At 35.5% G+C, this 14,603-nt stretch overlaps 1 protein-coding gene across 1 annotated transcript in view; it reads left to right on the top strand.

The window, feature by feature from the left end:
• The window catches only part of LOC122268098 (uncharacterized), a 52,152-nt gene extending 38,298 nt beyond the window's left edge, over positions 1–13,854 (top strand). Inside the window, exons 7-10 of the mRNA XM_086554041.1 lie at positions 421–605; positions 2,682–2,735; positions 6,560–6,929; positions 8,179–13,854. Coding sequence (XP_086410167.1) covers positions 421–605; positions 2,682–2,735; positions 6,560–6,929; positions 8,179–8,311 — 742 coding nt within the window. The 3' untranslated portion in view covers positions 8,312–13,854. The remainder of the gene's footprint in view (positions 1–420; positions 606–2,681; positions 2,736–6,559; positions 6,930–8,178) is intronic.
• The last annotated feature ends 749 nt before the right edge of the window (positions 13,855–14,603 follow it).

The raw sequence follows: 14,603 nt of genomic DNA on the forward strand, positions 1-14,603 counted from the left end.
TGTAATTTTAAGAAATTTCTTCATTTTGTGTGTCCTTTCATGAATTATGATAGATTATACATTAACTTGCCAGAGATTCTGTGTTCCTCAGCTGCCAGTAGAAATGGAGTTTTTTACAAGGGAGAGTTAAGATACAGGCAGCCTGGCAAAATTATGTGATTAGAAATAAGTGTTATTTTTCTTCTCTGAGATATCCTTGATTTTGTAGCACACACACGTTTCCAAGCTAGACCATGGTTGATATTAGGAAGAGAATCCAATCAGGCAAGGGTATTACTGCAAAAATCAAAAAGTCTAGCAATGGCAACACCTTGTTCCCAAACAGGAGAGCCTTCAGGAATAACATGAGAGTGATTAAGAAATATACACTTGCATACAAATATTTATCCATCCTAACATCCCACCATAAACCATTCGCAGAGTGAGTCGTGCAGCCAGCACATACTGTGTCGCCAGCGAAGTCCAGCGCTCCAACCACAGTGAGGCCACAACATCCGGGAGTCAGGATAAGGGGGGTTCACCTGGGAAGTCACACACCTCAGAGTTCCTGGCAACCCGTGCCAAGGAACTCATAACCTCGCTGAAGTCCTTGATGAGGAGTGAGAGTGAGTATTAGCAATGTTATGTCATTGTAGCAAAGGCTGTTTTTAGGGGAATTGTGTTTAGTAAATATTAGTTGTGACATGTTTTTTGTGCATTTTATTTTATTTTATTTTTATTTTTTTCTTACTTTGTCTTAATCAGAGATGCATAGAGTGGTAGCTGCTTATGTCATAAGTATTTGGTGTATGTTTCATTTAAAATTTATGTACAGAGGGAGCTAAATTGGTGTTGGAATTAATTACTTTAATAGTAGAAGTTGTACTAATACTAAAATAGAAATCAGTAGCAACATAAGTTCTGGCAGTAGCAATAATCAGTTAATCGCTTTATGATCATGGAAAATGGATTTGTAAGCTTTCCTCAGCAGTGAATCAAATGAATATCCACATTTTATAAATTATTATTTAAATATCAGGTATGAATTGCACTTCAATGTGTACTCACTTATAGAACACAATGTGTACTCACTTATAGAACAAATATCTACAAATGTATATATACTGTAGCATCTCACCCTTTATTGACATTGCAGGCTGTCTGTCAGACATAAATTTTATATTTCCCATCAGTATTCACCAGGATAAACAAAATGACTTGTCTGTCAAATATATGCAGAAAAGATAGACTGCATTTCCTAAATAGAAGTAAGAATCTCCTCTCTGCTGTTGCAACATGTATGTTATGTAGCAAATTTGCAGCATTTTCCATAAACATTCATTTTTGGCATCAAGTCTTGCATGACCTGTGGGGTTGAGGCCTGAGCTGGGGCTGGAATTGCCATTAACCCATTGCGGATGGGGATGGGGAATGTTTTCTCCACAGCAGTGCAGACTTGCCTAACAAATATTTTCCCTTAAATGTATCACAAAACAAGGGTTTAGGCTGACTTTGGAAAGCAGCAACTCTGAAACTAGCACTGTTATGGTCTTAATACTTTATGGCTGAGCAGTTTTGCTATAGTGTCATGTACGCATTTACAACCATTTTTTAGGTCTAATCGGAGCCATAGTGTGTGTCATGACACCCGTTTGTAAGGTTTAAGTAATCTGTCTCCTCGTTTTGATGTAGTACACATCTGGGATTGCATCCTAATCTAAAAGAGACTTTTGATTTCTCTACAATGTGCTTCATTTTCTTTCTGTCTGGATTTCCTGTCTGAAATCTACTTGTTTCAACCACATTATATTTTTATATAATTTTGGAAGTGTTAGACATTTTAACAAGAAAAAAAGTAACAGGGATAGGCTTCATGGAGGAGAAGGCCATTTGGTGTTTTCTTGAATTTTCTCGTGTGTTTGGCCATTTAGGTCGTGTCCACAGTTCCTGATTTGTATGGTATGATCATTTAACCCATTCGCACCGGTTGACGTGCTGACACGTTTTGTGGTTTTGACGTCAGACGCCGGGCACGAGATATGAGGTGCAAAGCCAGAACCACCCCAGCGTGAATGGGTTAAAGGGATTATAGAAACTGGACGATTACTGGTTCAGTACTAGTGCTACAGTATGACATGTACTCCATATTTCCTCTCTCAGTATGAATGCAAAATGGATGTAAGGACTACAAGCCAGTTCATCTGAAGGATGTTATGCCCTCTTTCAAAGGTTAAAAATTGTATACACCTTGTATATCTTCCATCTATTTTTATCTTCCCCTTACGTCATAAGCTATAGTCTCATTTTCAATAATAATGATATTTAGGTATAGTGTCATTGATAATAACTGTGATGCTGATGATTGCATTGGCATTGCTGCAAATAATAGCAATTTGTAGGGTGTGTGTGTGTGTGTGTGTGTGTGTGTGTGTGTGTGTGTGTGTGTGTGTGTGTGTGTGTGTGTGTGTGTGTGTGTGTGTGTGTGTGTGTGTGTGTGTGTGTGTGTTTGTGTTTTTAAAGAACAAGTGATATTGTGAAGTTTTATTACTGTTCCAAAAAAAAAGTTAATTTAGAAAGCACAAACATCTCAAATATGATCTCTTAGATCCTTTAATATCAAAAACAGTAAGTGCCAATAAATGGAAAACTCCCCTAATACAATAGTTGTCATATACCAACTGCCATGCATCTCCATATTCCAGACAGGTATGCTACAGGTTTACCTCCCAAAGGAAAGGAAGATGGGTGTTGTAGAGGTGAGAGGAAAGAAGGGAGAACTGCCATTTCAAAGCATTCCTTTGTTATTTTGTCCCACATCCCCTTTTGTTCTTATGACTACTTTGCTTGTACTTGTCTTGAAAAAGTTTTAATTGTATACTAGATAAGCATGTTCATGTTATAGGTGCAGGAGAAGTGCATGGTTGATATTAGATGAATATTAATTTGAGAGTGCAAAGCAAGTGCTTTTCTGTTGCTAATCTGTTGATATGTTTTAACCCCTTCTTTACTGACTTGCTCAGCAGACTGTAAACACACACTGCACTGCTATACCAACTTCACTGTTAACATCCCTGTGATCTGATTGGTCTTGTGTGAAAAATTTTCTGCTGATGATTAAATAAACCTGACAAGGTGTTATGCTTGTTAAAATGAATATGCATGTATAAAAGGATTCATCATATGTTGTAGCGTGGCCAGGTCAGGTCATGTAGCTCATTTGTATCCCTGGTGGCCTGCGTGGCTCCTGCTTGTCACCATTGGATGAATAAACTGCAGCCATTGTTAAATGTGAAAAATTATCTTAGACACTGTCTCTCTCTTACTCTGGCAATTTCAGAGGATATATGGAGACAATTAGTCACCAGAAGATATAATTTGTTGCCTATAGCAAACTGGCTGCATCACACAAGCCAGGAATTCATTGAAAGAAGCTTAAGACTCTCATAACATCAAACTTGATCACCTGATGGAATGCGAGCACACTCGCTTCCTCAGGCAGGGCCCAGAGATGACAGCCGTCGGGCTGGTTAGACGGCTATGCCTGTCACTTGCCCCCTGGCAACTGGAGCGCCTACAGGCAATCCGACCGCCACGGTAAAAGTTCAGTTATGATGATCAGATGAGTCAGCACTTAAAGCCAATAGAAATCGGGCTACCCCATCCACACAACCCGGGCGAAGCGACGTCTTCGCAAAATCTCTCTGAACTGAACTGAATTGAATTCAGCGATGATGATTAGATAAGATTAGATAAGATGAGTCAGCACTCATAGCTAGCAGAGGCCGGGCCGCCTTGTGCATATAGCCCAGGCGAAGCTATGTCTTCGCAAATCTGTCTGAACTGAATTGAACTGATCACTGTCTTAGTTGACCCAGCACATACCTTTTGCCATCATGGCAAAAAATGAAGAGTTTAACCCATTCACGCTGTGGCGATTTCAAATGGTCACAATGCCGGGGTTTTTGAACACATTGGCCTAATGCCTCGGGATTCTCGACCGCACTAGCCACAAGCCTGGGCTCTCCGCTCGCTCACCCTGAGCGCCAGCCTTGGCCAAATATCTTATCACTGGCATCTGACACAAAAACCTCGAATCGTGTTAGCACATCATCCGGCTTGAATGGGTTAAAGACCCTGAGCCACAATGAGAAACAAGGTAGAATTTTCCTATTGGGACAGCACACTCATAAATGAGAATGCATTCTCTGGGTCTTGATTTGGTATTCCTGAAATAAGAGAGAGGGGGAGAGAAAAAATACCTTTATTTATTATTCAAGCCAACAATTTATTTATAAGAGAAAATGCAAATTCCAAAGTATATTCAACACCTTTTCTCCCCCAATTTAAACAATTTAAAAGTCATAGCAGACTGTGACAGTTACGAAATAGCAACTTAAAAAGAGACCTTAACCCATTGTGAATTTGGCAGTATTGGCTCCAAATGGTCTAAAAGCCAGGGCATTACAAGCACATAAGCCTAATGCCTTGGGCTATTCGCCTGCTTTGGCAGCTTCCAATTGCTGTACACCCAATCACCCAGCACGGCGGCCATATGCTAAGCCATGACAAAATATTCTGTCCTCAATGGCAGGTACTGCTACCACTTGATGTGATACTTGACATTAACGGGTTAAACTTATAAATTGCTTCTTGGGTATTTGCATTATATATTCTTAAATTAAATCAACTTATGAAATTTAGAAAAAACTATTCAAAGCTTTGCTTAGCATATTCTGTTACTAATGCCCACCTTGCATATAATCATCTGTCACTGGTATCTTCCTCTTAGAGTTTGTCTTGATAGTATTCCTTTGTTTCTCGGAGTTGTGTTTCCAGCTGAAGGACAGCTAATCTTGTAAGAGGAGCACCAAATAATAGGCCATGGAAACTGTAGACATACCACATGTTGTATGTGATGATGGCTGTGGCTGCTGCAGACTCAACACCTTGTGTGTTAGTTTCTAACAAGGCATTGAGATCAAGTGGCTAATGTAGAGGTCATATGGACCACTACAGTATTATTTGTTCCCTATAGGCCAGATGAGGTTCATGTTATTTTATTACCATTTGCATCATTTTTGATCAGCTATGTCATATTGTTATTTATTCAATTAATTTTGTCATTGTTCATAAACGTAGAAGTTCACAATGCTGAATTTAGCGAGGTACTGCTAACAAGAACTTTCACATTTGGGCTCCTGATGCTGACTTAGAATTGAAATGGCTCTTTTGAAGTTTGCAGGATGATTAATTAATGGTGAAGACCTATTCTTACCCCCCTCCCCCCCACTGTGGGTCATATATTTGCCTAATTCTGCTCCTGCTAGCAATATAGCAAGAGTGCACAGGTACCAGCTGAGAGATTTATCAAGCCGTGAGGCTGCGTTGAACATCTCAGACTGATTTTTACCCATCCTATTCTGAGGGGTAACAAAGAGTTTTTTTATATATATAGTGTGTGTGTGTGTTTTTACGTGTGTATACTAATGGAACTATATACAACTTGTACACATAATGAAAGTCCATGACATCATAGGACATAAATCTTCATGACAGAAATATTCCTATGATGTGATATTATGTCTTTTGTCGTGAATGGGCTGAGGAGAAATGCTATGTATGAAGTATAAGAATAGCACTACTTTAGCACTTTTGACAGTGTGATGTTCTTTTGAGAATAAAGTCCCAATTTGGGTAATGGTATAATTCCAATAAAAACTCAAAGGATTTTTATATTTATATGATAACTTGTGTTTTGATATATGCAAAATATTATTTGATTCATAAAGAATTTAGTTAATGAGGAAAAAGAGTTTTAGTTCCCATTTTGACATTAGGTTACTTCATTTTTATATTTGGTGTTGCAGTTATTCTATATGAGACTAGATAAAGTTTGTTGTTATATTGGTTGAAATTGAGCCCTTAAGTTTATTTCATAAATCTAAATCATGTTGATGCATGAACTTTATTTTTTTATTTATTTATTTTTTTTATCTGAAGATATGAAGCCAAGTAGTATATTTCTTAGATCATCAGTATCCATAAGAGTTGACTACAACAGAAAATGTAAATGTTTTTAAGTGCCTTATGGAAGCAACCATGTTGCATTAATTAAGCCAGGTATAGAATGATTACCCCAAGATCTTTTAGAATAATAATATAGTATGTATCACATAAAAATAACTACTTCAGAAAAAAACAAACTTGTATACACATTCAGATAGCCTTTGATGTCACTGAAGATTTAAAGTTTAGCTATATATGTACGTCTGAATACTTTAAATTTATGCCAAAAATGTAGAATTAACCCACACAGGACGGGTGGTACAGCATGTGTACCGCGCATTCAAAAGCCCAGTTGCCGGGCGGCACAGTATTGTGCCAAGTGTTCATTAGGCTTTTATTTTAATTCGAATGCATTTTGGACCTAAATAATAGAAAGAATCCCGGATTGGTGGGTTAATGGATTGAACTTTGATATATCTCAAAAACTATTTACATTACTGAACATAAATGCACATATCCTCCCATCTCTTATGTAACTTTGACACCCTTCTTGTTACATGCACCATCTTTTTAGGTATATTGAAGCTCAATTTGGAACCAAAGAAGTCTGCGTCTGGTATGGCAAGTGGGAGCAACACCAGCAGGAGTACAAAGAGCGATGGCCATAGCTCCCTCACCACCTCCGAAGACCACAATAGGACTACCATCTGGCACATCCCCCCTGAGGTCTACTTCGGCGACAAACTGCGGGATGACAACCAGAATATTGCAGGGGGCTCCTGCAGCACCGATGACGGCGACAGCACTGCGGGTCAGAGCATTGTTGATGGGAAGGGTATGGATGCTGCTCTGAACAATAACAATAACAAGGCTCCCTCTTCGGTAAGGGATGGCAGACTGCAGGCACAACCAGTGGAAGTGAATGGCAGTTCACAACCTCTTAGGTAAGATAGAGTGTTTCTATTTGTTTTTGTTCTTTTTCCTATACATGGTTGTTTCCCCATTTTTCATCCATAAAGTTTCTTATTTTCACTTATTATCCATATATATTGGTGTAGGTTTTCATCCTTTTAGGTTATTGTTTTCATCTTCTCTTTACCTTGTATGTAGACCATAAGAGTATTCTAGGTATTTTGGCACCAGTTTAAGGGGACCAACCTTGCATCATGGAAGGGACTAGGGGTTGGGAAAATGAAGCATCTTGGATTTGATGGACTCTCTAAAGCACTTCATTTGGTTTGTTTATTCTGTCTCATTTCTTATTCAGTGTATTGCAAAGTTATTTAATATTCTTGGGTATCTCCTATTTTCTGTGATTTAGGAAAAGGCCAGTGATGAGTACCATACACAAAATAGGGTTTTATTCATTAACTTTGAATCATTTTTCTAATACTTAACCCCTTTGTTGACCAATTTTAGACATGACTAAAGCTTTCTTCTTTTTTACCTATTGCATTCATAACATCAGCCAAGTTTACATATCTTATTCATGCTCTCTCCACTAGTAAGTGAACTAGTCTTATGAAATGTGTCCCCCCTTATCTTCTCTTACTCGTTTTCTCCATTTTATACTTCCTGATTGTCTATCAATATCTACCCTTGTAGAAATATACATCAAACATGACAATAGAAGCCCTTATATCTTGATGCACTAACTAATTTCTTTGTAATAAGGATAATAGCAAATATTTGGAAATATATGGATATATAATACACTGTGCATAAGAATTATCTTGATATAGCAGTCTCATGAAACTATGAGTATTATATATATGACAGGTCTTTTATTGTATATTAGTTTAATAATGTATATATGTATATGGCTAGTTTTCAGTTCTGTAATGGTTGATGGATTCTTTATTTCCTAGAAATGTTATTGTTTTGATCACTGCTCTGTAATTTAGTTTCCTTGTTGCACATTTTTCCTCCTGTGTCTTCAATACACACTACTGGTTTCTTTTTTTTTTCTTTTTTTCTTGTGCTATCATTTCAGCTCCAGATTATGTGGTGGGATATTTCATTCATTTTTTAGTAATTGGGCAGCACACAACCTCAGGTGTAAGAGACAGCAGACATACAAAATGTCTGAGGGGCATCATGCACAAAGGAGTTCACATTAAAGGTACTTTTGGGAGTAATGTGTATGATTAGTGTTTTGAAGCCTGACCATGTGTGCATGTCCCTCTTTGGCAGCCTAACGGTGGTGGGTGATCCATCATCCTCCTCCTCCTCCTCTCTTGACGACCGCCGCTTCTCCTCGCTCCCAAACCGCGGCCACACAGCGAGAAACCTGAACGACTCCGAGCACCGCCTTGTCTGGGTGTAGAAACAACTACCTGATGATAACTCAGTTAACGCTTCCTCTTAGCGATTGCTGCTCCCGGTGATAGAATGTTCCTTCCATTACATTGCCTTATTAACAACAGGTGTGCAGTATTGTACAGGATGATATTAACAGCTTCATTCTGCTGTACTTAACCATGTTCTGTGTATAACCACTTTTGGAATCTGTCTTCTCTAGCACAAGTTATAGAGACTCTAGTCGCACAAAAGCAAAGCACAAGAAACAGCAGGTTTATTGTGTAAGAACAAATTTTTCCAGGAAGTTTTGAGGGAGTGAACTCCTCCAAAGATGATACTTACAGGTGTTACCCTGTTCATAGTAATAGAAGGTGAATGATATAACTTTTGTAATGCTTTTAGAATCTAAGCTAGAACAAAACATCCTTTCATCTTACAGGACACATAATAAAGATATATCGAATTTGCAGACTGCTGTTACTAGTAAAGGAACCATGGTTATACATAAAATAACTTATGTGCTGTAGTTGCATTTTTATGTTTTTGTTTTTACTAAATTTATATTATTTCTGTATTATATTATTTTTTTATATTTGTTTTGATATTATTCTTAGCTTGATTACTGTTCCTTTTTCACTCTATAAAGTAACTTATTGTGCTGCAGTTTTTATATTATGGTTTATTTTATCATAACTATTTTTCTAATGATAATTATCAAAGAGGTTGTGTTGCAGTTGGTACTTATATTATTTTATCCTAATAGTACCTCTTCTCTTACCAAAGATTCTTACAGTGTGAGATTATTTTACTTGAAAATGTACTGTGGTGCATGAGAATACCATTAAAAAATACCTAAAGTAATGAAATGTAATGGTTTACTCTTATTGGTTGTAAATTGTCAGTATGCAAGATTCCTCATTCAGCTTGAGTTAAGTTACTGTGAAAAGCGAATACATAGAAATTTCTAAAAGGGTATAAATGAGATTGAATAGTTCCACAACACAAGAGATGTAATTTACGCGTTTCGGGTTACCCCGTCTTCAGAACTACATGTAGTTCTGAAGACAAGGTAACCCGAAACGCGTAAATTACATCTCTTTGTGTTGTGGAACTATTCAGTCTCATTTATACCCTTTTATCCATTTGTCACAATGAACTCAGTTCATAGAAATTTCTGTTTTCAAAGATGATGAGAAATATGATATTACTGAATGATGTTGCATGAATATGAAATGGGGAGCTAGAAATTAGTCAAATGATAATGTTTTACTCTATGTGTAGGATTGAAAATATAATTAACCCATTGTGGACAGATGGCCAAGCAAGCTAACTGACCATCATGCAGGGATATTTCTGATGCTGCTGGCAGTGGCTAGAAATTACATGGATGAGGAAAATGTCTTCTCCTTGCCCCCTGGCACCACAGTTAAGGCTGACTTTGGAAGGCTGTAGCTCTAAAACTAGCTCATTAACAGTCATTATACTTAATGACTGTGGGCACATGTCACCAGTGAATAGTTTCCAATGTTGCCTCATGTACACAATGACGCCTGTCTTTTGTGCCTAACTAGAGCAGTTGTGTATGGCATGACACCCATCTGCAATGAGTTAATGCAGCTTTTAGGTACCTTAATTCTAGAAAGGATTTTTGATATATGAATTACATTTTTGGACATGAAATGTAAGTTTGAAATTAGCTTTAGGTGTAAAGTTCCTTTTCATCAAAGCTAGCATACTGTAGTTGTAGAAACAAAAGTGAGAAAAGGCAGCTTCTTCCTATCCAATTGTTTGAATTGTCTCCAGATCATGAGAGAATTTGCCTACATCTACATTTTCTACTCTCAACATCTACTTATTAATCATCTTGATATATACTTCTGGCTAATGACACTACATCAAATGTAAAACATTTTAACCCATAATAGGCATTGAAGATACTGTTGTATATAACTTTGGGCATCTACATGTAGGTCTTGAGAAGCAAAAAGTAAGTTCATAATCATACATCGTGAGTGACCTGATGAAACTAAATGTAGTAAATAATTATCATCAGGGATTTGAATAGGTCTTGTACTTATTGGTTAGTCATATGCTTTGTCTGTGTTTTCAAGTATAAAAAAAAAATTAAGCAAAGAGGGGAATGATTGTATAGGTGCAATAGATATGGGTTGTATTCATAACCTGAATGTGTGTTAATGATTGTGTGAGAATGAGTGTGAGGAAGGAAGAGTTTGTGTATATGGGTGTGAAAGTGAGTATGAGTGACTTAAAGTAGAAGGTAATTGAGAAATAAGATTGTATGAGCATATGATTGTTAGATTGTGTGTTTTTATAGTTCTCTGTCTGTCTCTGTTTGTTTGCAACTTGATTTTTGGAAGGGTTTTAGGAAAGTTAAATTCAGGTGATTTTGCCAAAGAATAACAAAAGGAACATCCACCATTTTCTACAATTTGGTTCCTGTATAAGTGAACTGTCTTCTATATCTGTCTATTAATGTAAACATTATCTATTTATTTATGTTTTACTTGATGCTTTGCTTCTGCGTTGTGATGAGGCTTTAGATCTTTTCTTACAAAGAGTGTTGTAATTTAAAAAGTAAAAGCAAATTAAGTGAAAGTAAAAGTGGGTCAGGTGTAACAGCCAATCACATTGTGTTTTTGAAGTGATTAATCTCTAAATTAGCTACTGACCATCTTGGGCACTCAGTAGTCATGAGTCCTGTCTAAGAGTGTGTTTGCAGTAAAAGCAAAGAAAAAGGAAATGCTCACTGTGGAAAGTTGTTTTATCTACATGGGTTTGAAGGTCTTGATTTTTTATTCTTTCTTTCTTTCTTTTTTGTACATCAAGTTGTATTTCAGTGTATTATTGGGATTATTATTATTATTGCTATTATTGTCATTATTATTAACATTGTTGTTAGTGTTATTATTATTTTTTTTTTAATTATTATTATTATTACTTAAACTTTAAAATTGTGGTAAACTGCCATTAGATGCTATTTTAGTCCTCATAAGTGGTTAGCAGAATTTTGTAACACAGAAAGTAGAAAAGACTTGGCAGGAAATGTAAATGAATTTCCTAAAAGACATGAACCATGCAAAAAGCATGTCATTTCCTGTCTTTGAGTTGTCTCGTATTCAAGAAATGGGAAGAGGTAAGTTGTGTTTTTTTGTTATAGAAGTAGATGGAAATTGTGTAATGGAAAATGCCCAGTTGAGCATTTTGAGAGTTGAATAAAAGAAGCAAGTTGTGTATGATTTATTGATTTTTTTACTTATTTATTTTTATTGTTTTAATTATTTTAAGCATTATTCTTTCTTTATTGACATGTTACTCTGCTTATTTGGTTGTTTATTTATCTCTTTATTTTGTCTCCCTTCAGCGGGCATTGAGTGAGGACGCATCACATATTGCAAGGACAGAATCTATTTCAAAGTATGATCTGAGTAAGGCAATAATTGCATCGGTGCAAAATTGTATTATGGTTATTATTTTGCAAATGTAAGAAGCCAAGCATGCATTGTATATAAAATGGGTTTGAACTTTTGTATTGTCAGTGCCTGCAATCAAGATATTTGTCAATTGATTTTTTTTTTTTTTTTTTAACATTTATGCATGAATAGTAATGCCAACTCTAGATATTATGTATACATATCCATCCACAATCCATGAAGATCACATTGAAGTGTTGGTAGCAATTAATTTTCTGTATTATGGTGAACATTGAGTTTTTATGTGTGAAAAAGGGGGTCATTCTTACAAGTTTGATTGAAAGTGTTTAGAACATTGACTAACAAATGATAGGTGCTTTGCAGGTGCAGATTGTGAGCATCATTGAATGTAAGGAAGATATTGTTAGAAGTACTTAAATGGTTACTTATTTTTAGGTTGTGATGGATCACTTCATAGTGCAGATTAGTAATACTATAAGCTCAGTTATTAAATATGATACAGAGGCTTTGTAGTGATTTGGAAATACCAGTGACTCATTACCTTTTGAGGTTTCTTATTTAGCCATAATTCATGACTGAGTTGAAATTGTATAATGATAGGTATATCATTTATCTTAACTATTTATCAGTTTGGATACCCAGACTGTTGTCATGTTCAAGAATACTTAATTTTGAGATCCCATTAGAGGGCTTTAAGGATTGTGTGTGTGTGGGAGGGGAGGGAATTTTCAAAGTGAAAGGTTTGAGTGTAGACAAGTGTAGGATTGTGCGTTAACAATGCATAAAAAGTTTGTAGTTTGCAAAGACAAAGATTGGTATCATTAATAGCAGCTTAGATAAAAGTTCTGTATTGTGCAGTGATATACTGAATTTCCATAGTATACCAGCATTACAAAAAATTATATTTTTTGCTGTAAGAACTGATCTTTGAGTAGGAAAGGAGTAATGAAAATTTGTAATATTTTCATTTTGTGCCAATCTTATGTTGACCATATGTACATTTGTTTGATATTTTTGTTAATGTGAAGAGAATTATACCTCTTCCCAGTTAACTCTCAACAGGTAATGAATGTTTTGTATGTATTATATAATTCATTTTTTTCCTTTTATTTAACACTTGCACCACATAATTCAAAGCACTTAGACAATACAGATCACCCGCCACACAGACCAATTATAGATTGTACATTTAGGTTGCACTGCCCAGTTTTGAAATAGTTAACATTGAATCTCTTTAGAATATTGTGACTGACTTGATATTCATCTTTTATTATTATTATTATTGTTTACTAGTTATTTCCTTTTTCTTTTTTTCTTTTTATGTAATGATAAAGATGGATGAAAATTATTTAAAGTCTGGTCTCTGTGTTGGGAGGAGATATGGTTAGTTTGTCACTTTATGTAATGTATATATTTAATGTTTTGATAGTGGTGTTGTCCTACCATCCCTGAATCTCTAAATAACAGAAATGGCTTAAGTGATAGATGGTTGCAACATTTTGTAATGTGAAGTTTTACATTGTGATTTGTAAACGAAATGATAATTGTAAGTTAGAGATCTTTTGAGTTTTGTGTTTGTGTGATTTTTTTTCAATTTGTGTGTTTGCACCTTTCTCATATTTATTTATCATAAGGGCTGCAGTTGTAAAAGATTAAGTAATTAAGCGTAAATTTTGTGTGTGACAACATGCGCTTGTTACACTCCTACTCTCACGTATTACAGCTTCATAGCTAACTTTAGTGTGCAAGCTCACTCACAGAGTTTAAAAAGAGCTACTGTTTAAAGCTCTTTTTAACTCCCACTTATCTATGTAAAAGAAAGAGGGTAAAAAATCTAAACATTGAGTCAATTCTTAGATTTTTTTCTTTCACCCACAAGTGTAGACAGCACTGCATATTCTATATTAAAGGATCTGTATGCAATAGACTCAGTGATAAAGGCTTATGCTGTAGCTAATATTGTACGGGGTTTCCTTACCCCTGAGGCTCACTCTAACACTTGGTGGGGTGGTTCTGTCCTCCAGATAAGCTTACCAAAGCAGTCTTGCCAGTATTCTAGAAAGCAAAATAGCAGTATTTTTATAGTATTAGAAATAAAAATGTGATGAAAGATAAAGGTGTGTTTTTTCTTTCATGGCTGGATATTTCTTGTTTGTGTGGTTATGAATTTTTATTTTTCATTATTATACATTTGTAAGGGAAGTGATTTCTCTTGGAATAGTCTGTTGACTAAAGTATAATATTTGTGTGCGATTTCATTTGAGTAATTTTCTGTCACAGAAAAAAAACTATATTATCTATTAGAAAAGGAAATGATGATTGTGAACAATTCATAAATGGTCCATGATCTGCAAATATTGATTTTAATATTGAGGTAGAATGTAAGATTTTACCCTACATTTTTGTATACGATAGAAATGTCTAAAAGGTGTGATATAAAGTATAGTACATGTTTTATGCCAATTAAATTCTGTTCTCAGTACTAGAACTTTTTCATGTATCCCAAAGGACAATTTAGGTGTGACAACAGCTTTTGGAATGGATGAAAAAAATACTTATTTTTTCTTGAGCTTTTTATGATTCAAGTTAGTATAGGAAGGTCATCAGTTTCATTAATCTTTTCTGTCAAATTATGCATTATTGCTGTTGCTGCCTCTTATTTGTTTGTTTATTTTTTATATTAGGTATCTTGACTCCAACTGAAGAACTTTTAATAAAAGTGATAATAGTCTTATTATCTTGCTACCATTCTATTGTAATGTCTACTCAAAATGGAAGGCTAATTAAACCATTCATCCCATAAAAGGAATGCTATTAACAGTTAGATTAGGTGGAAAATAAAAATGTTAGGGTTCAGACTTACCC

The sequence above is a fragment of the Penaeus japonicus genome, unplaced genomic scaffold (assembly GCF_977035675.1).
Source record: "Penaeus japonicus unplaced genomic scaffold, GWHDUDI00000001_assembly GWHDUDI00000029, whole genome shotgun sequence".
NCBI lineage: Eukaryota > Metazoa > Arthropoda > Malacostraca > Decapoda > Penaeidae > Penaeus > Penaeus japonicus.